Source organism: Osmerus mordax, chromosome 11 (assembly GCF_038355195.1).
Source record: "Osmerus mordax isolate fOsmMor3 chromosome 11, fOsmMor3.pri, whole genome shotgun sequence".
NCBI classification, from domain to species: Eukaryota; Metazoa; Chordata; class Actinopteri; order Osmeriformes; family Osmeridae; genus Osmerus; species Osmerus mordax.
In genome coordinates this window covers 14,657,392-14,679,650 of record NC_090060.1, presented here as the reverse complement: position 1 = coordinate 14,679,650, position 22,259 = coordinate 14,657,392, and the positions used below count along the sequence as shown (strand labels likewise).

At 47.0% G+C, this 22,259-nt stretch overlaps 1 protein-coding gene across 1 annotated transcript in view; it reads left to right on the top strand.

The window, feature by feature from the left end:
• The first annotated feature begins 5,618 nt into the window (after nt 1-5,618).
• Nucleotides 5,619-22,259, top strand: part of dph1 (diphthamide biosynthesis 1) — a 38,239-nt gene continuing 21,598 nt past the window's right edge. The window contains exons 1-3 of the mRNA XM_067246240.1: nt 5,619-5,677; nt 6,106-6,255; nt 11,999-12,062. Coding sequence (XP_067102341.1) covers nt 5,629-5,677; nt 6,106-6,255; nt 11,999-12,062 — 263 coding nt within the window. The 5' untranslated portion in view covers nt 5,619-5,628. The remainder of the gene's footprint in view (nt 5,678-6,105; nt 6,256-11,998; nt 12,063-22,259) is intronic.

The window sequence follows — 22,259 nt, the reverse complement described above, 5'->3', positions numbered from 1 at the left end:
AGGAGGAGGAAGAGGAGGAGGGGGAAGGAGGAAGAGGAGGAAGAGGAGGAGGGGGAAGAGGAGGAAGAGGAGGAGGAAGAGGAGGAGGGGGAAGGAGGAAGAGGGGGAAGGAGGAAGAGGGGAAAGGGTTTTTATCTCTCACAAGGAGAACTTCAGGCTTATTTGATCAGCTCTCCCTTCAAAGTGAGTGGGAGCTTATAATAGGCCAGGATGGGTCCCCAGGATCCCCAAGACACAGGGCCCTGAATGTGGGCCCTGGCAGGTATGTTGGGCATGGGAGCAGGGGCCTCAGGTCCCTGTCCTCCTGTCACTCTGAGCCCACGTTCGGAAAATCTTCCGTCCTCGGTCCCCACACACGACTGCAACGTACGGGAAAACAGCAAGTCATGAGCTCCACGTGCTGGCACTCTTTCACATAATTAGAGCTGATTTATCGAATGTGATTACTCTCTGCAACAGAATGTGATTGCTCAAACAATTATCTGTTGTATTTCAATTCGACGTAGATGAATACAGAAACGGCCTTTGGTTCATCTCATGTTGTATCACTGAGAGTATGAGTGATCATTACAATATTACAGAATGTAATTAGCATTCACTTAGTCATGTCTTTCTGTCAGTCTATGCAATTGTGAAACCAGGCAGATCTACACTGTTACACCAATACCTTTCTGTACTCTCAGAGACATGACAAAACCATATATAATACACTGGTGATTGTTTACGATATTCCCATTAATTGAGCTAAAAGACTTAGTGGGATTCAAAAGGACTTTTCCCTTTGATAGAACAACAATAGTCTATATGTGACATTGTGTGTGTTTGTGTTTGCATGGATGCGTGTGCATGCGTGTGTGTCTTTTGTGTTGATGAATGGATGTGAATGTGTGTGTGTGTGTGTGTGTGGGTGGGTGGCTGGATATGTCATGCGCGAGTACGGTTGCGTAGACTGGAAGAAAGCATGAACTGAGCCCCGCTGTAAGCCTGAGTGACATGCACCAGCAATTACAGCACGTCACAGCATGGCAAGTGCAGCAGACACATCGCATGCCTCTGCTCCACCAGAGAGCCGCTCTGACACGTCCCCCCCAGTGCCCGCTCTATGGCTCGCTGGCCAGGACAGAAACACTACACACGTAAGAGAGAGAGAGAGACAGAGGTAAAGAGAGGGGAGGTGGAACGTGAGAGAGGGAGGGAGGGGAGTGGGGGAGTGTGTGTGTGGGGGGGGAACCACCAGCTGAGATTCTGCAGCTCAAACAGGGTAGGGTTGCAGACCGCTAACTAACACATACGCATGCTCATACACACGTTTTCTGCACACACACACACACACACACACACACAGAAACACAACCATAAGCATATTGACGCAGCAGCTTTGGTGCCCGGGACAGGGACCAGAAACAGGGCCTACCAGCTCAGTCACAACATGCTGTTCACACAAAGATAGTGTCTGACGCTACACCTGCATCACCATGTGAACACGTCGCAGGCACACGCCGAACGTCTAGACAGATTCTCTTTCGTAAACTGTTCCAGATTATGCAATGGCTTCCCTGAATACAAACACATCTGTTCAGATTGTCCCTGCATACATGGATATGTGATGTACTATACGATAGGGGGAGTCAGATGGCTGCGCGGTTAAGGAATCGGGCTATTAATCAGAAGGTTGCTGGTTCGATTCCCGTCTGTGAAAATTGATGCTGTGTCCTTGGGCAAGGCACTTCACCCTACTTGCCTCTGGGGGAATGTCCCTGTACTTACAGTAAGTCGCTCTGGATAAGATCGTCTGCTAAATGACTAAATGTAATGTACTGAGTCTGACTGTGATGAAAGCGTCCAAATCATCTCCACCTCTTCACAGTATGGTGGCGATTTAATCTCACAGTCACAATGTGATGTGAGGAGCAGTGCTTATCTGACTGTCAGGGTGGACTTTTAGTACTCTGACTGAATGGTACATGTGACACACACCAAATGTCAGTCCGGATGCCTCAGCCAGCCTCCAGAGTGTGTTGTTTCAGGCGCTAAAATCAAAACACCACAGGAACTTTCAAACTTTTCCTGCCAAATCTGACACATCATCGTCTGCCTGTTCTGTGGGCTAAAAATGCTAACGAGGTCTTTCACCACAAACCATTTGACGTGAGAAGAGTGTGCGACAAGCACCGTCCATTAAACCAGTAAAATCTGTGACCATAGACAGTCTCAATTATAAATATATTGAAACATTCTCATGTCTAACCTGCAGACGGTTCCACCCCTGAAAGAGTGCGCTGCTATTTCCAGAACCAACAGTGAGCTCCAGGTCCGGTTCTGATAGCCTGTTTTTTGGTGCTAATGTTCAGAGCACAGTGGCTAGCATGGGGAGCTCATAGTGCAGGTGTCATCTGATGATGGTCTCAGCACAGCTGAGGGCCCACATTAGGTGGATTCTGAAGTGAAAGAAGCCATTACCAGAATGAATAGATAAAAGGATGACACTGAAGGAGTGTCTTGCTTAGGGAAGCCATTAAAGAAATGAAGAAGAGTGATAAGCAAAACATTTGAATCCCAACCACTGGCTATCTGACAGCCAGACAGTGAATGGTGGATACAAAAAAGGCCTCTGTGTGTTTGTGTGTGTGTGTGTGTGTGTGTGTGTGTGTGTGTGTGCGTGCGTGTGTGTGTGTGTGTGTGTGCGTGCGTGTATGTTTGTTTGTGTGTTTGTGTGTCTGTGTGGTCAGAAGAGGGTGTATGTCGTGACATGACCAACACAAGTAAATTAATTACAAATCAAGACACATACTGACGCATGAAGCAAATTCCCGCCTCTTCTCATATAAATCGCTCAAACTCGTTAAAAGAATATTGACGGGCTGCTTTCAATACAATGATCAGCTTTCAGTAACAGCTGGCCACCCAAAATGCCGTTTGCAACGACGCCCTTACTTATTTGTGTCTGTCTAGTTCAATGTTGTTGTAGACCATTAGAGCTGTAGAGAGATTATTGCGACCGGGCACACATCATAAACTGCAGTGCGGCATCAGCCGTTAATATCGAGTAGTATTTCATGGTACGAGATGAATATTTCATTTTCGCCAGGATTACGCACCCAGCGCACACTGTGCAACTCAAAAAATCCATGCCACTGTCCCCACACATGTTAATTCCTTCCATGTCTATCAGGCGGACAAATCATAACTATCCCGACATCAACACATTCATCATCATAAGCTGACACCATGATAGTCGGCTGTATTATTGGCTTTGGCGATGTGCTGCGCACCTTCCAATAGTCTATGATGGACTTCATGGCCAAAAGCCTTCGATATGAAGGGTCGAACAGATAGTGAAATCACTTACCCCTTTTGAACATGATGGAAGTCTGGTTTACGTCGCCTCCTGTCCTCTAAGAAGCATCTATTCTTGTATTCCAGACCAAACCAACGCCTTGAAGTTATCAAGAGAAAGTTTTAATTGATTGATTTAAAACGATTTGTCCAATGTCCCCTTTTCTCTGGTATTATATAATAAAAAAAGGCGATGCAAGTCCTAATAAAATTGACAACAACCGCTATTCTTCTCTCATCCTGTGAAGTCTGTCAACAGTCCGTTCATGCAGGATTTAGACAACACCATTCATTGCAAAGAGATGCGCTGAAATGATCCTCTTTGAAGCATATAACCAACCACTTCACTATTCCGTGGCACCAGATTCCTTCTTGGTTCAACTCTTAATCATTTAATAGGCTTCTCCATGGTCTTGGATAAACGCAAAAAAAATATCATAATTGTTTAGATAAAACGGATGCAGCCGGTCTCTAAAACACGCAGACGATGATTTCAGAAGGTCGATCTAAATTCCTTTCTTGGATGATGAGAATGGATGGATGAGAGGCATATCACAAACGTTAAAATCTCTCATTAACAGAAGTTATTTGGATTCACATAACGTCTGATGTCGGATTAGAAGCCGGCTCCTCAAATCCTCCCAATAATGACTTTGATGATTTGGGGTTCGTTCCTTGAAGCCTCACATTGCATTCTCCGGTAGTTCATCCAAAAGTGTTATAACTGCAGTTACGAAGTCTCTTTCTTATCGACGCAAATCTATTTTTCGCCTCTTCCTCAAAGGATGGAGACTTACGACACGCGCTCAAGACAGAAAAAGTAGATGAGGTTGGCTCCGATAACTCATCGTCCGCAGGCTACCAGATCTCCTTCTGCGCAGTTCCGTCCTGTTTGTTGTCAAAGTAAAAATTGTTTAGCCCTTTTAGGCAAGACATTGGAATGTTGCGTTCATCTGTGGAGGACTATTTTAAATCATTTCGTTTGGTTTATTGATATCCGAGAGCATACACCATTATTTAACATTTGTTATGATTCACAAAGTAGGCTATAGGCATATCGCTCAGTAGGTGTTTTTTCTTGAATAAGCGTTCTTGTTTTAAAAATGTAACAGATAGTCTATGATTCTGCTGATGTTGAGACCCATGGTCATAATGTTGTTGACATAGTTGAACCGCTCATTTCTTCTTCCCCAACCTCCCTCCCTCCCCTTCTCTCTCTCTCTCTCTCTCTCTCTCTCTCTCTCTCTCTCTCTCTCTCTCTCTCTCTCTCTCTCTCTCTCTCTCTGTCTCTCTCTCTCTCTCTCTCTCTCTCTCTCTCTCTCTCTCTCTCTCTCTCTCTCTCTCACTCTGCGAAGACAGATTGCACTATGATTTATTTAATTCTGTGTGCACATGTGCATATCATTCAGCGGGTAAATTCAACAATCATTTATATGACTGTTTGTCCAGCTGACGTTTCCATTTGACCCGGGAAGGTCATAACACAGGAGGAATGCCATAAACTAAACAATTGACAGATGTGTAAATATCATACACATCTCAATAGTAGCAGATCCACAAGATAGTCATATACTCCACGCATAATTCAGAACACGACATTAGTGCAGGTGGCAAAACGTTCCAAGTGTTGTTGGTGTGACAGACACATGCGCGCACACACACTCCGCGCCGACGCATACACATGTAACCTGAATTGACACGCACATACGGGGAAGGCAGGGATAGGCTTTCAGGCAATGAATGCGTTCTTCAGCCTACAATTATCCTTTCTTTTGCTTTTGCACTTGTCTCTATGGGATTAGTGTATATAAGCATCGTTTATTTTCGTGCATCGCATTGTCATGTAAACAATTTATTTGTCCTCTTTTGGTTCTAGCCTCCAAAAAATCTTTTTTTCTCATGATTATCAGCTCTGTTACATTGTATATGCCTTGAGCTCTTGCAAGTCTTGTAGCAAATAAGACCTATGAGTCATTTTTGTCACATCACTCCTTCATTCACAGTCGGATTCTCACTGAACAGCATTAGCACAGGCATGAGGTGAACATGACTGGGACGAAGATAGTCTATTCATAACTTGCTGATGAGTTATATGAAAAAAAAGTAGTATAGTATGGTGAAATGATAGCCCTTAGTATTATCAGAGCGACAAATATACAGTAGTAGTAAATAAGAACATAACATATTCCTGGACAAGCGGAACGCTGTTCGACAGTATCAGTGTTTGACTGCTTCGACTACATTCTGCATTTGATTAGCCAGGTCTTTCTGTCTCCCACATGCAAAGTAAAAATGGCATCCCAGACGGAAACGCAAGTTGTTTCTGCCAAAAAATCCACTGGTAAATAGTGTCTCCTTTAAATACGCGGGACAAAAACAAAATGTATATGTTGTGTATTAGAAAATGATATGTATTAGATAACGATATGATTTTTAGCTACCTGCTAGCAATTAGATAACCACAGCTAGCTAGCTTGCTGCAATCTTTGACACCCTGGAGCTGATATGTATTATAGCTACGATAGCTACCGTAGAACGTTACATCGTTATTTTACTAAAGCTAGCTAGGCTAGTTAAGATAGCAGGTCTGCTCACAGGTGCAATTTTTTGTTTGGTGTTTTCAATTAGCGATCGCATGGCTAAAGCCATCAGCTACAGTTGCCTGCTCCGATTCTAAAGTACTGTGGATTTCTAACATCGCAACTTTCTGATCAGTTGATTATTCTTAGTCTCTTCCCTTAGTGACATTATATCCGATTGTTTCTCTAGGGCGAGGACCACGCAGAGTGGCCAATCAAATTCCCGATGACATTTTGCAGGACACTGAGTTGCAAGAGGCGATCGGTGTCCTACCTGCAAATTACAACTTCGAGATCCACAAAACGGTGTGGCGGGTGAGACAGGCCAAAGCAAAAAGAGGTGAGCTTACATCTTCACACCCTAACAGCTCTTAGTAACCGTTTAAATTAGGAAATAATTCTAAAACAATTTCGATTTCTAAACTTTACAAAAATACAGTTAGGCTTTTAAATAACCAGGAAACGTGAGTCATGGTCTTCTAATGCCATGGGCAGTACAGGCTTAGGCACACTCATCCAAGTCTGGATGAGCAGGTGCAGGGCTTGCAACGAACTTTTTTCCTCACTGTCCCAGTACCGTCCCGAAGTGCAAAATTAACAGTCCCAAACTGAACTTGACCTGTCCCAAAATGTAAATTCTTGAGATTTTGACATTCTGACATTGGTCTCGGTTACTTGCAACGCTATTTTAAGTAATCCATACAGTAGTGGGGCTCAAATCAACACAATTCTTGATGTGGCTGTAGTAGAAACGTTTCTAAAGGTTTACAAAATGTTTTGATAAAAAAGTTTCTAAAGGTTTGAAAAATATTTTCTACAAAAAGTTTCGAAAGGTTGAAAATATATTTGCGATTTCTTTTCAAAAATTGGTTTGCATCATTGATGAGTACTTGATGAGGACTCTACTAAACTCTTCTGTACTCTATTGTGCTTTGCTCTGCTTTACTCTACTGTTATAGGGTTCGCTGTTCTCCCCTCTCCTCCTATATCCTCTTATCTCTCCTCTCCTTCACTGTGTGTGAAAAACAAGCTTAGAAAAGTTTTGGAAAAAAAATAAATAAAATGTTTTCCCAAAAAAGTTTCTAAAGGTTTGAAAAATGTTTTCCCAAAAAAGTTTCTAAAGGTTTGAAAAATATTTTGAAACCAAAGTTTCGAAAGGTGAAAAAAATATTATTAGAAAAGTTTTTAAAAATATTTTAGAAAAACTTTTTGAAAGCTTTGAAAAATATATTATGGCCAGGCTGTTGATGTCATTCAAAAGTAAAAGTATCTGGGGAGAATAATTGAAAGCAAGTTACCCTTTGAACCAAATACTGATGTTTGTGCAAAGACACATCCGTGTATGTAGCCTAGCTTTACCAGAAGGTCAGTCGCTTTAATGTTGACTACACTTTTATGAAAATGTTTTATTCCTGTTTTTTGAGTCTGTTCTAACCTTCATTTTATTCGGTGGTGTGGGTCACTTACCTTGAAAAACAGGAACAGTCCTTGTTCGAATGTGCAGTAAAATTGAAGGTACAAATCTAAATGATCTCTCCCAGCTGCACAGTGAGAGATCGTTTAGAGTGAGAGGCCCAGTCCTGGGCGGACACCCAGGCAGTCCTGGCTGTCCCTAGTCATCCCCTGCTCGGTCATTTCAGGTTGCCCCATCTGGTCGCAGATATTATCTGCCACGATGCAAAATCAATAGATTTAAGAACTAATTTTGTCCCTGTTGCTATTGGCCTATATACATAATGTAATTCTATGTTTTTTGGATTGTTGATTGGTGCTGTTGATTGTTGATGATGATGAGGTATTTTCTGGTGGCTGTGCAACAAATTGCAAAAAAAAGAAGAAAAAATTATTGACAAACTTATTGACATCCAACAAATGTTCCCTGCTGTGAATGAATGAGCAGATGGTGTGCAGAGAAACCTCTGTCTCCTCTTCAGACACTTTTATTTGGGTTTGTCTATCTTTCTCCATCCCTTGTTTTCTGTCATCGGTCATGTTTAACTGTTCCTGCTTTGGCTTTGAGCCTCTCAGCCTCTCCCTTTCGTGCCCCCTTCTTTTTAATATCGTTTCCCCGGTATTTAGTCATGAACTTTTGTCACCCTTTCCTAACAAATAGGGATGTGAATAGATATTGTAGTGTGCCTGGGAGGACTATGTACAAGTTAATCCCTCTTTAGAGCTCCACAGTGAACAATTGGATCTAAAAATATCTCACCTTTCTTCTCCTGTTTAGTTTTTTTCTTCATATGACATATCCAGCCCACCAGGTTCAGACTCTGTACATGTTTTGCACAGTACACAATATGTGGAAAAACCTAGAAGGAGCTGAACCAAGATGGAGACAGGGCAATAAGAGGAGAAAATGGAAATAACTCTGGAGCAACGATGAAACCATAACATGTTTTTACTTCAGGGCTGTGGAACGTATACCGGGAACTGCGGCTCTGAAGATTTCCCCAAATGAGCACAGCCAGTAATCAAACAGGTTAGCATACCAGGTGCTATTTTGTTTTCTCCTTGAACTACTACCAGCACAAATGTGTTATGTTTAGCATCTCTCAAACCACCCTGTTTTTCACAACCAGCGCCCATTGAAGTGGGTCCAGCGGCAGTTGTATAGTCGAGAATTGTAGCAGCCTCACTGACAGCTGGTTCAGAGGAGGGCTGTAGGCCTAGTTCTGTAACAGTGTGTGCCTCAGTGAAAACATGGCCTGCAGGCCCAAAGGACAATGGCTACAGATCAGACAGTTGCTGTACTCAAAGGCAATTCCAGTCACACATACACATTTCTCTACTGGCGGCTGTGGACTTGAAGGAATTAGTTTGTTTATTCCAGCGTCTCCTGGTGACCTTTCATCCCGTCAGACATTCCTCTCTCCCACGCAGTGTCTTTAACTTGGACTTTTTCTCGTCCACCAGGCAGTGTCTCCCCAGCCACCAGTTTGATTCCTGTAGGTACGGAATACACCTAGCAACACTAGAGAACAGCTCACACCAAACTTCAACGTGGGGTGCGTGCACTGGTACGTGCCTGTTAGAGGGTGAGAGACACACACACACACACAGATTTGTTTGTTGGGCTGTGTCAAAGCATGAGTGCAGATATATGCTTTTGTGACAACCGTGCAAATGAGGTTCCTCACACACACACACACACACACACATGCATTTGAACACGCACAACCTTATACACACTCCATTCCACATACTGCACACACAGTACCACACGCATCCCATCAGCCTGCAATTGCCTCACCTTTAGCCGTGAGCGCAGATGAAGAGAGCTCTTTGGCTCTGTCAGCAATGGCTGTTGTGAGCTCAGAAACCTTTCTCTGTTAATAAACTCGCCCTTTCCCAGATAATGGCCTGTCGGCCTCTGTCTACATGGGCACATGGTGATCCTTTAACCTTTTATCAGAAAGACTCTCCTCTCTCTTTTCACTCTTCTCCTCATCGATCATTCTTCATGGCAATCCTTCCCCCTCTTTCTCTTTCCCTTGGCCTTTCTGTTTGCTTTCCTTTCCTTTGGTCTGTGCTGCCATTAAATACCTTGAAACAGTTAAAGCTCTGCTATTGTGGAATAATGGTGAAACCTCCATCTGGATCTTCTTGGTGGCTCATCTGTTTGAATATCGTAGTGCAGACCGTGTCCGTGGAAGGCCTTCACGGGTGCATGTCAGGCGGCACGTCACATGGATCCATACTGAGAAATGGTCACCATTTACATTTAGTCATTTAGCAGACGCTCTTATCCAGAGCGACTTACAGTAAGTACAGGGACATTCCCCCCGAGGCAAGTAGGGTGAAGTGCCTTGCCCAAGGACACAACGTCATTTGGCACAGCCAAAATGACACAGTCAAAAAGAACTGGCAACCTTATGATTACTGGCCTGATTCCCTCACCGCTCAGCCACCTGACTCACCACAGGTCTTAGTTTCCAGCTTTAAGGTTGATCCACAAAATCCCAAGCCTTTGGGCTCTATGTGTTCCATACTGAGGAACAGCCTGCAAACCTATACAAGCTCCTCCCGAGGGAGAATCAACTGAGACAGCTGAATATTTTACTTAATTTGCAGCAGGAAATGACCAAATTTAAAGGGATTTACTAAACAGGGGCCAGTGAAATGTAGTACGGGTTATACAACAATACCTAGCTATGATTAAATTACATTTTGAGCATCTACAAAAAGGCCAAGTGTTCATGCTGGATCCTTTAAAATAAAAGTAACCCTTCATGGCAAATGTGACCACTGGCCTGACCATGGTTGTCTGTTTCCAAGACAACAGTACTGGATATTCAATTTGTGCAAGCATAATGGTGTGATTCAGGGAAACAAAAGTCCTTTCATTTTTTCACAAAAGAATCATCAACAAAACAACATTTTAGGTGAAAGAAAATGACAGTGAAATCAGGTATCCCATATTGATTTTCATCATGTATTTGTTGGTATGTTTTTTTTAAATGTATTCAATTTGTATTACAATATAATTGTTTTTATAATTTAAGTATTTTAAATATATTCATAAGATTGCAGCCGTAGTCATCCATAACAAACAGTGTGTCTGGATCTTGTTGAGGTTCCTCCAGAAAAGTTCAGAGAAAATCTTGTTTTCCTACGGGGTGTGTGCCATGTCAGAGAAGCAGATAGGATGTCCTCCTCTTCTCCTCATCTCCTTCATCCATTCTATCCCTCTTCGAGTTGATCCTCTGAAGGTTTTTCTGCATCCTTGCTATCCAGGACATCATCAATATTAGTCAAGTGTTCGCTTCAAAGTACTTTCAAGGGTGGACTCAAAAGAACCACACACATTTCGCCGCTTGCATCCCGTCTGTGAAAGTGAACCAGCACAGAAGTCTTGCAGCATTACCTCCAGTTTAATACGGGAGTGCATATCCCTCTGTGATCCACCAGTAAGGAGAGGGATTACGTTTTGACTTCCTCATTTCCGCACTGTCATGTCACCATCACGCGTGCTGTTCTGGGACGGCTCTTTAACTTGAGCCCTGGGAGGAAGCCGGCCTATCTCCTCACGGAGGCGTTTGCATCGATTCGTCTCGGCTGGAGACAGACTTTTGATAAGTTCCACCGGAAGTACCCGTCATCCGCTCCCCTCCACATCACCAGCAGGACCGATCCCGTCTTTGTGTGGCGTCCTGGGTCCCCATTTCACAGGGACTTTCATCCCTTTCGCCACACTTTCTTACGCCTTGCCAGTTTTCTGCGTTTTCTGATCTGCTAAGACCGGTGATGAGTAGGCTCGCGTCGATGTGCGTGCGTCTGCGCGCGGGTTCTGTTTGTGTAGGTGCGTGTGTTTTTAATCTGTGGGTGTGGATGGGTGCGAGTGGGACAGAGTGACGGGGGGGGGGAGGGGGTAGCAGAGTGACTCATAAAGCTGTAGGCTGTCATTGAGAGAGACAGGCGGAGGAAGGGTGCCTTTAATGGAGTGTGGAGAGAGGGGTGGGGGAGGTGTACAGACTGACAAGAGGTGACACTCGTACTTTTCCTACAGTGCTTTTCCTACAATCCATCAGATAAACCAGGGGTAATGCACCTGTGGGGGAGAAAATTGCCCTGAAATGTCAGTCTTCTTCTGTCTGGGAGGCTTCTTCAGCTAATAGCAGGAACAACAAGCGTTGCCGAGCTATATTAAATAACACAGTGCTGTCACTCCAGCGTGCCAGTAGACTCCTCTAGCCCACCGTCTCATTCCTCTCTGTCCACATCTGTCTGACTGTCGTCTGTCTGTCTGACTCTCTGTCTGTCTGACTGTCTGTCTCTCTGTCTGACTCTCTGTCTGTCTGTCTGACTGTCTGTCTGACTGTCTGTCTCTCTGTCTGACTCTGTCTGTCTGTCTGACTGTCTGTCTGACTCTCTGTCTGTCTGACTGTCTGTCTCTCTGTCTGACTCTCTGTCTGTCTGTCTGACTGTCTGTCTGACTGTCTGTCTCTCTGTCTGTCTCTCTGTCTGACTGTCTGACTCTCTGTCTGTCTGTCTGTCTGTCTGTCTGACTGTCTGTCTGACTGTCTGTCTGTCTGTCTGTCTGTCTGTCTGTCTGTCTGACTGTCTGTCCTCCTGGTTTCCAGTGGCCCTGCAGCTACCTGAGGGACTGCAGATGTTTGCCTGTGTCATCGCCGACATCGTCGAGAGGTAGGCACACTACCGCTTTTTCCTACACACACAAACGCACACACACATCGACCTGTAATGCGAAGCGTTCGATTCCGAGGTTCTAATCGATTATCTTCAACGGGCTGAGCTTCTGACCTGTCTAAGTTAGTGCATCATGGAAGGATTACACAAAGTACTAGTCCAAAGCACTACTAGACCCAAGTGTACAAAACTCTGTCCTCGCACACAGATGTGGAAGAGTTTCCTTTGTGTATTCCTGTGGCTGTTTAACACCCCCCACCCCCCCAGTCTCAGGAGAGAAAGGCAGGCCTTAAGTGTTTTCTAAAAGGAGACCATCTCATCATTCTACTCTCTGTCAGTGTATTGCTTACATGGGTGTCTAGTCAATACTAATGTTGTTGCTGGGTGCTCGGGGCCAGGACGAAGGTATATGGTGAGGGGGGGTCCAGGGGGGGTTTTCAGGCAAATGGGAGAGATTTGATTTCAGACAGGAAACCTGCGTTGCACCACTGGTCGTAAGCCGCGCCATCAATGCGCTCTCGTGTCGTTGCTTTTAGAAGGCCTCGCTAATGGAAAAGTTGCTGGGTTGGCTACTTGGCACTGTGTGCTCCCTGGTCCATGCTCCCTCTGACGAGGGCTAACTTGAGTCTCCCTCAGCTCAACTCCTTATCTCCCTGCTCTCCTCCTCCTCCTCCCCCTCTCCTCCCCCTCACCTCCATCCGTCGCTTCACCAGAGCCACACCTCCCCCATTTAATCTTATCTGCCAATCGCTCCTCTCCCCTCTGCATGGAGGGGGGAGGAGGAGGGGGGGAGGGAGGGAGGGGGTGAGGACGACCAGTGATAGGGCACAGTCTTATCAGCAGGGTCTCTATCAGTAGGAGAGCTGCCTCTGCTATCTGGCCCCGAACCCACCCCATCCTCCACCACTCTGTCTGCCCCCCCCCCCCCCCCCCCAACGTCCACCAGCCCTCCGCCACCACCTGATCCACGCTGATGAGAGCAATTACCGCCTGCTAATTGCTTTTCTCCCCGTCTTCTCACCCCCCTCTCCTCTTCCTCTTCTCAGCTCCCCTCTCCCTGCTGTGACCCCCATCTCGGGTGTTCACAAGGTAGTTACAGGTCAGTGATAGGCAGAAAAGCCTGGGTGTTACGCCAGCATCCCCGCGTCAAGTGCCTTGTCGCTTCTCAGTCCTAGGCGACATGGCAAAATGTTCCCACGCCACCAACTGACATGACATGACCAGACATGAAGGACGTTAGGTTGCGGCATGATGTATGTCATGTATACGTTGCATACTGTATGGTATGCAATCTAATTATGTTCGGTGAGGGTACTTACATTTGCATGTACACTTTGTATTTATTTATGCCAAGGTCACTTTGTTGATTCAGAAGATATGCAGTGAGACTTCCCGAGAGCCTGATCGTGTCGTCCAAGGTTGAGGACATGACCTTTGCAGCCTGACATGATTGACAGGTCGCAGCAGGCCACAGTGGAGGGCCATTAGGCCTTCAGACCAACCGCTACATGAAAGCAAGTACAGGAAATGGGCAGAGCCCCCATATAGAGGATCTTCAGAGGGATTGTTGAAGTGTGTGTGTGTGTGTGCCTGCGTGCCTGCCCAGTAACCTCAGGGTCCAAGGCCAGCACGGTCAATGACCTGGCCTCATCTGTAGGGTGGTGTAAGGTCTCTCTCGTCACGACCCCACCCCCGGCACACTGGCAGTACAGCAGGATACGCCAGGGCCCAGGTCCATACCAGCGTGGGGCTGAACAGGCTTACAGTAGCTGCTCAGTGTGTAAGGAGCTTGGGTGGGATGGGCCGTTAAGCTCTAATGAAGTCCAGCTGCTCTGAATTAGAGACTCGCCGCAATTTAATAGTCTGAAGCCACTGTTATTATACACGCCATACAAATGTGTTCCGCGCGCACTCGCAGTCTTTCTCTCTCGATCTTCTTCTTTCTCTCCATCTCTCTCCACCTCTCGCGTCTTATCCTCTCTCTCTTTCTGTCTCGCTCTTCCCTGATCCTTTCTTTTCTCTTTGTCTCTCTCTTCCTCTCATCGCCCCTCTCTCACCCCTCATGGTCACCTACAGTATAAAGGATCACTTGCTGTATAGTATGTGCTGTAGTTATATATAGAACACTGTCACCCTCACAAATGTGGGCTCCCTTTGTTCTTTTAAATTGGCCATGATTGGACCACCTAGGTTGAAAACGGTGCTGCGGCACTGTGTGGTTCATGGATCCCTCTCTCCTTGTCATTACTCTGTCTTTCCTTGGAAAGTCTGCTGACAGCTCCAGAGGAATTCAGACAGACACAAACTCTGGTTTCACGAGTAAACAACCTTGTGGAGAAGGCAAAAAAAAAAAAAAAGATTACAGAACAACAGAAAGAATCTCTAACTCGGACGGGCAAAGATGGCTGTGCTGTCATCCTGCCATATGCTGCATGGTCTGTGATGGGATGCCAGCTGTCGTACTGCTGCACTGAAGTGGTCTTTTGATGAACTTCCTTCAGGATTGACCCTTCTGAGATGGGGGCGGCCTGGGTCTGTGCTGTGCCCACTCATCCATGTTGTAATCCTGTCGATGGCACATGGTATGTCTTCCTCTGTCACTGGATTTCTGTCCTGGCACTTGAATGACAGGTGTCCATGCGCATGTGGCACAGCGAGGGGATTTGTAAGGAAAGGGCATGACTGCAGGCTGAAAGACCTGATAATTTTTTTTTTCGTCACAGTTCTGAAAGTGTGAGACTATTTCTCTCTCTCTCTCTGAGACACACACCTTCACTTCAACACACTCTCGCTCGCTCACATTAACACACACGCACACAGACACAATCATACACACCCTGTCACTTACACACACACACACACCTCAATTCCACCTCCAGACTTCTCCATCACTGCACTTAAGCCCCGCCCCCCCGTTGTGCTGACTGGTTCTATTTGAGGCAGAGCCAGGACTCGGGAACCAGTCAGTGGGCGGATTTTTATTGGCTGGTGTGCAGAGCTGCTGCCCACGGCCCCCTGGGGTACATGTCAGCTCTGCCCCCAGGGAGGGGTCCTGCTGGGGGCAGAGCTGTGCCAAGCGGCCCTATGCCATTCTTCCCTCGCCCTGCTCACAGCACAGCTGAGCAGTAGGTAGCAAGAGAGCCTGGGTGCATTTGTGTGTGTCTTTGCCTTCTGTCCCAGACTTTTACATTAGGAACTCAGACTGGGCTCAGTAAGCAACAGGCTCTCTGTCTACAAACACAAACACACACTCACACATGCACAGATAAAGTAGTTGTCTGACTAATGAGAACCCCTGCTAGCAGTCCCTCACTGTCTACCCCCACCTTCTCAGACCCATAGCTCCTCCAGCAGCCTCTGCTCCTCCAGCCTCTGCTCCTCCTCCTGCTCCTGCTCCTGCTCCTCCAGCAGCCTCTGCTCCTCCAGCAGCCTCTGCTCCTCCAGCAGCCTCTGCTCCTCCAGCCTCTGCTCCTCCTGCTCCTCCTCCAGCTCCTCCAGCCTCTGCTCCTCCTCCTGCTGCTCCTGCTCCTCCTCCTGCTCTTCATCCTGCTCCTCCAGCCTCTGCTCCTCCTGCTCCTCATCCTGCTCCAACTCCTGCTGCTCCTCCTCCTCATCCTGCTTTTCATCCTGCTCCTCCTGCTGCTGCTCCTACACGTCCGACCCAAATCTTCTGAGTTTACTTTTCTGCCCTGTGACGAGCGAGGCCAGCACTCAGACGCTGACACCCCCCCCCACCCCCCCCCCCCCCCCCCACCCCCCAGCAGCCCCTTGACACCTTAGGGGGTGGAATTGTCCCCCAGGGATGAGGACTGTGGAAGTCAGGATGAAAGCAGTCACAGCGCCACAGGAAATGGGTTTGCAGGGTGTAAAGTGAACCACCCACACCTCTGTCCCCTGGTTTCAGCCCAGACCCTGGAGGATCCATGGCCTGTGCTCTGTTATATTGGCCAACCTAAATCACATTTCTCTCCATCGAATGACTGGAGGCACGAGAGGTGTGGCTGATATACGGCGCGTAATAGAATGTCCTGGTACATAAAAGCGAGGAAATTGCCCGAGCTGTCTTGAAAATATACAACGGAGGAACTGCCCCGTGTACCCCCACTTGGCTTCCCACAATGCAGTGTGTCGGGAAGAAGTGGACAAGCCTACGATGGCTTGGATCCCGTTTCTACTCCAAGTTTGCCCTGTCTGTCCACCCCAGCTTCCGAATGGAGTTTGTGGAGATGGAGAGAGACGGGGGGGGAGAGGAAGAAAGAGTGGATGAGAGAGGGAGATCGAGAGCAAGGGTGTGAGAGCGAAAGAATGGGAGAGAGAGAGAGAGAGGAGATAACATAACAGCGAGGGAGTGAGGGGATAAGAGGATGAGAGAAAGGTACAGAGCGGATGAGAGCCAGAGAGAGAGGAAGGTTTAGTATCTAATTAGGCCGACACAGGAGAAGCCGGGTAACCAGCGCCCAGTTAGTCTGACTATTTATGAAGTCCAGCCTTAAATATACATTTGCCCTGCCCAGTGGTGTGTGTTGGAGATAAGGATGAGTCGGCACTCAAGGTTACCGGCCCGTTCCAGCATAACTTTCACTTTCTCCGCTATGAACAGGCATAATCTTTCTCATTTCGGAGAGCCCTTTCCCCATCACATGCAGAAATAATGAAATGCATGCAATTACGCTGCTGTCTCAGAACGAGGTGTGAGTGTTGGATATATATGCGCGGCGGTTTTGTAAGGAGCTCTGGATTTTTTGCACAGTGCTCCTTTTAGTTGTAATTGCTGTCACCGACGCCGGTGTTGTTATGTACACAAAATGGAGGTGGGTGGGCGACCAAGCTCGTCATTTGCAAGTGAAAGCGAACACTTAAGTGGGAAGATGTTGGTCACATTTGTTGGTTTCATTTTTTTGGGAATATGCTAAATCCCGTCGTCTCTCTCGCCGTAATGGATGAACCCTCAGTGGCCAACGCGTAATTGTAGCACATCTTTTATTTAAATGAGATTTGGCAGTTGGCTATATTTCGACAACAAAGCGGTGGTTGCGCCTGGCGGGCTCAGACGGACGTCTCTGGTAACGCTTATCAGTCGCACCCAGCCTTTTTAGGAAAGGTCACCCCTTGTTCTCGGCCTTATTGTGGAGGGCAAGATGGCCTGAAGGGCACCGATGAAAGGATGACCTACCTTACTGAGAGAGCGAGTGGAGGAGAAGCCCGGTGAGGGGGGTGGCTGGAAAAGGTTCTAGAACGTCGGTAGACCTTAAGCAGCAGGATGGTGCGCAGACTCATGGAGGGAAGTAGGAATTGAGGCCCTACGCCCCAAAACAAGCTGTTCAGCTGAAGAGATAGAAGTTGTGAGAGAGGAGGAGGACTGTCAAGTCACAACAGTGTGACGGATCACCTTGGGAGGACGGAGGAAAGATGAAGGGAGAGGGAGAGAGAGCGAAATGATGTATTCTGTTGCAGAGGAAGTCTAAGAGTCTCATCAATCTCTATAGTGATACGATACTTCCCTGTAATAATGTTGTCTCAGTTAGCCTATGTGTGTCTCTTTGGAATTCATTGATATACTTACATGAAGTGGGTGCTTTGGGATATAAAGGCTGTGTATTCAGAAGTGTGTCCAACTGTTTTTGGAAACTAAAGCATTATACATTTCTGTGCTTGCTTTGGTTTTGAATGTAAAAGATGCTTTCTAGAACATTCATTTAATACCAGGGCAACAGGTAATCCTTCGGATAAAAGCGTCTGCTAAATGAATAAATGTAAATGTAATCCCCAATGGAATTGTTTATCCACTTCAATTCTGAATGAGTGACTCCAGTCAGAAATACAAACTGCGACTTAATCTGACCTTGGTCTAGGTCTAAACTTGTTTTTTGTGTAAACCTGGATTTAGGTCTGGGTTTGGGTTGTCAACGTATTGGCCCGTACAGCATGTTTGAAAAGTGGATTATGTGTTAAACAGTTGACATCATCTGTGTTTCTGTGTATCTGAGATGACCACAGGTGGTAAATACAGGTTTACAGTTCTCCTGGAGATGTGACCTTGCTCGGCTGTTTCTGTAGCCCCTCACTGTGTGCTCTGCAACAACATCCCACTAAAAAGATGCTGGATCAATGACCCCCCCCCCCCACACACACACACACACCCCGACAGTTAAATCCCACACTCATTTGAATGTGTGCTGAGCAGTTCTGGGGTCTTGTCTTGATAAAGCTGTGGGCTTTTCACATAATGACAGGGGCTCAGGCATCTGACAACCTGCCCGAACAAATAGATGAGATCCAGTCACAGAAACAGTAGAAATGATCTTGTTTTTTATTTATTTTGTGTGTGTGTGTGTGTGTGGGGGGGTGTTAAGAGATTATCTAATGGCATTACCGAAAACATCTGTCTAAATACCATGACGTCCGCATCGTCGCACGCTCACCGTTCCTGAGTACTTAACCACCGACTCACTCTCTCAATCACTGCAATTAGAGTGTCGTCTCTCCCAGGCTCTCCCTCTGCCGTGTGCTGCTCTTGGGAGATGAGGCAGAGAGAGAGGCAGAGAGAGAGGCAGAGAGAGAGGCAGAGAGAGAGAGGCAGAGAGAGAGAGGCAGAGAGAGAGAGGCAGAGAGAGAGAGGCAGAGAGAGAGAGGCAGAGAGAGAGAGGCAGAGAGAGAGAGGCAGAGAGAGAGAGGCAGAGAGAGAGAGGGATGAAGAGAGAGACAGAGGAAACGTGGAAAACGTTTAATCCTTCACTAGGGTCCCTCTCTGTCAGATTTTTTTTTAGGGTGAGAGGGAGGAGGGATGGCGGGGAGGAGGGGGGAGGCGGGTTGAGGAGTGTATTTTGTCCGGGTATTTTCTGTGTGCAAAGCAGATTACAGATATCAGATTTGTTAATATTACAAACCCCTGAGCACACAGCTCATCTGCCTGAGACTGCACTCAGCTGGCAGGTCTCTCTCTGTGTGTGTGTGTGTGTGTCTCTCTCTCTCTGTGTGTGTCTCTCTCTGTGTGTGTGTGTGTCTCTCTATCTGAGTGTGTGTCTCTCTGTGTGTGTGTGTCTCTCTATCTGTGTGTGTGTGTCTCTCATTTCTTTCTGTTTTTCTCCGCGCCTCTCTCCCTGTCTCACCGCTATGGGTTCTTTTCTCGCTTTCCTTTTTTGAAACTCCCCGAAGCTCTCTCCATACCTCTCTCTCTCTCCCCTCTCCTCTCCCCACCCCGGCGTGATACGCCCTCTTCATCTCCCATCGCTCTTTTATTGTTTCCTACCCTCTATCATCTTCCACAGTGTGACAGGATCTCTTCTCACACACTTTCATTTTTCTCGGCTCCCCAGTTCCTCCAAAACCCTCTCCCCCCCCCCCCCTCCCCCCCCTCCCTTAACTCAATTCTTTTAAAGAGGAAATAATGAAGGTTCTTCCGCGTGAATGTGCCCCTGCCACCACAGGAGCAAGCTGTGTTCCCTGCACCAATCACCAGGCTTCCACAACCCATTGTGGCTCCGATGCAGGGGAGCGTGCGTGCGTGCGTGCGCGCCCGTGTGTGTGTGTGTGTGTGTGTGTGGAGGGAGTGAGGGTGCTCCTGTCTGAAAGGTAATGAAATGAAAGATGAGCCGTCACCAGATGCGAAGTGTCAATATTTCACGTGTAACCCGATTTAATGTACGAGGAAGAGGTTGAGGGATGTACCTGCTTGGGGTTCTGTCGGGGCGATGCTGTAACACAAACCCACTTTGCCCATCTAGGTGTCAGAGGAGCAGGCATGAACAGGTCGAGCACAGGCCCGCCCTGGCCCTGGGGCCTGACAACCCTGCAGGAAAAGCACTTCTTTATGGATGGACTGAGAGGGGAAAGACTCCGTAGTTTATACAGCATTGGTTATCTCCAAAGGCCTTCGAATCATTCGTGGTTTGCTTTAAAGTAAATGTGTGTGCGTGCCTGTGCTTTTATCAAGAGACCTCGAGAAACTGGCATCTCAGTTCCTTCAGCGGTCGTAGGCGGGCCTATCCGTGGTTCATACGGAGGCACTGAGTCAACGCGCGGAGGGAATCCCACTGCACTTGGCTTCACACAGCCATGTCGCACAGGTGCTTTTGGCTTTCCAAACCCATTTTTCTTTGTCTCTGAATTGCATCTCCTCGTCCTCCATTCTTTCGCCACCTTTTCCCCTCACACGCACGCACACACACACACACACACACACACACACACACACACACACACACACACACACACACACACACACACACACACACACACACACACACACACACACACACACACACACACACACACACACACACACACACACACACACACACACACACACACACACACACACACACACACACATCAGTCCCCGTGCTTGTCTGAGAGGTGCCTCAGATTGCTGTGGTGCACAGCTGGGAGATTATAATATTTTTGCTCGACATAAATCACCATGACAGCAGTGGGGCCACAGTAAGGACTGTCTGAGTGTACTCGGTAAGGGCCAGGCTCATTTGCAAAGAATCGCTTTCTTTCAGACGTACCGTTTTTCTGTTTTTTTTTGTTGTTGTGTCCACACAAACTTTAGAGTGTGGGACCTCAATGAGCCTCGCAATCGTTCAAATTTCCCCTCTAAAGAAGCAATGTGATTTTGTGTGTAGTTCCTCTTTACCTTCTAGTCGGACACATTCGTAAGAAAATAGGGCACCCCTACATTAAGGCTACACTAACTACCATGCAACTACAACTACTTCAATGTAACCTTAATATAAAGTGTTGCCAAAAATAGAAATGACAGAATCTAGGTTACAGCTGTTTGTGTGTGTGTGTGGGTGTGTGTGTCAACAGTTGAATGTGCTAATAGCATCGGTCACGGTGTGTTAGTTAATGAAGTGTTGGGTTTGTGTGCAGTAGTTGACTAGGAGGTAACAACGTTTTCATCAATAGCAATTATTCTAGCTGTCTGAAGGAGCCTATTGAAAAGGATAAATGCTTCCTAATAGATCCATGAGATCTCAAAGCGTTTGGCATCATTCAGATGTGCTCATGCTTGTTAAAGCGCTCCATGTCCGGTGTGTCCAGACTGTCTTCACACTGGATGGCCCCCGTGCCGTCAGCTCCCAGCCCCAGATGATGTCTGCACATGCAACCCCATTCATTCTCCTCCAGGAGGAAGTGCTCTAATGGGTGACAGGAGGCGCCCGTATCCGATTGGTTGTGTCTGTGTCGCTGTGGTGATGATGCACGTGTCTGTCACCCTGCTGGAGCGTTGAGATGAGCAGGCGGAGAGGGGGCTGTGGCCTGTGGTGCCCTCTCTCCCACAATGCACTGTGATCAAGCGCCTGTCAGAGCCGGGCAAGGACCTCCGGAGGACGCCACGAAGGGGATGGATCTACTTTCACGGCCGCGTCACGACTCCGGAGCTAAGGCGTATGTAGCGCTTATGTAAATGACTTCCTCATGGATCAAGAGTGATACTGTACTGCTGTGTGTCTGTGTACGTGTGTGTGTGTGTGTGTGTGTGTGTGTGTGTGAATAAGGAAGTCAGAGTGCCTCAGCGAAGGTGTATCTCGTGTATTATGACCATCCGGATTGTGATGAGCGGCGTGTTCGTGTCTGTGTGTAAACTCCAAAATGGGTAAAGTGACACGCAGTCACATCTGCGGGGTGTGTTCCACCCCCATTTATCAGTCTGCTTAAGAGGTCTGCTAATTAAGCAGGCCTGTTATCGAGCTCCACTCTACGTCTCCTACATCTTAATTACATCTTAATGACATTTCAGTTCTGTTGTTTCAGCTGGAGAGCGCGATATGGAGCAAAACCACTGCTGATACGCAGAAAACACTGGGAGGAGGGGAGGGAGGTGGGGAGGGGGGGAGGGAGGGGGATGTTATCTTTTTCGATCGTTCGTAAGGCCTAAGGATTGGGTTGCAGTAAACACTTGATAGCCCTCTCTCTCTTTCTCTTTCTTTCTCTCTCTCTCTCTCTCTGCCTCCCCCCCCTTCTTTCCTTCTCTCTGTGTCACTCCCTTCCTCCTCCCCTCTCACGCTCGCTAGCGTCTGCTAAATGACTAAATGTAAATGTAATGCTCCCTCATCACCTCCTTGATTACCAGCCAGCCAATTACCTGAGAGATGAGATGATGAACTGTGCAACTGTCAAAAGGCTGGATTACATTGTTCCCACGCATCACAGATCAGATTCAGTGATCTTGTGTAGTGCTGTGGT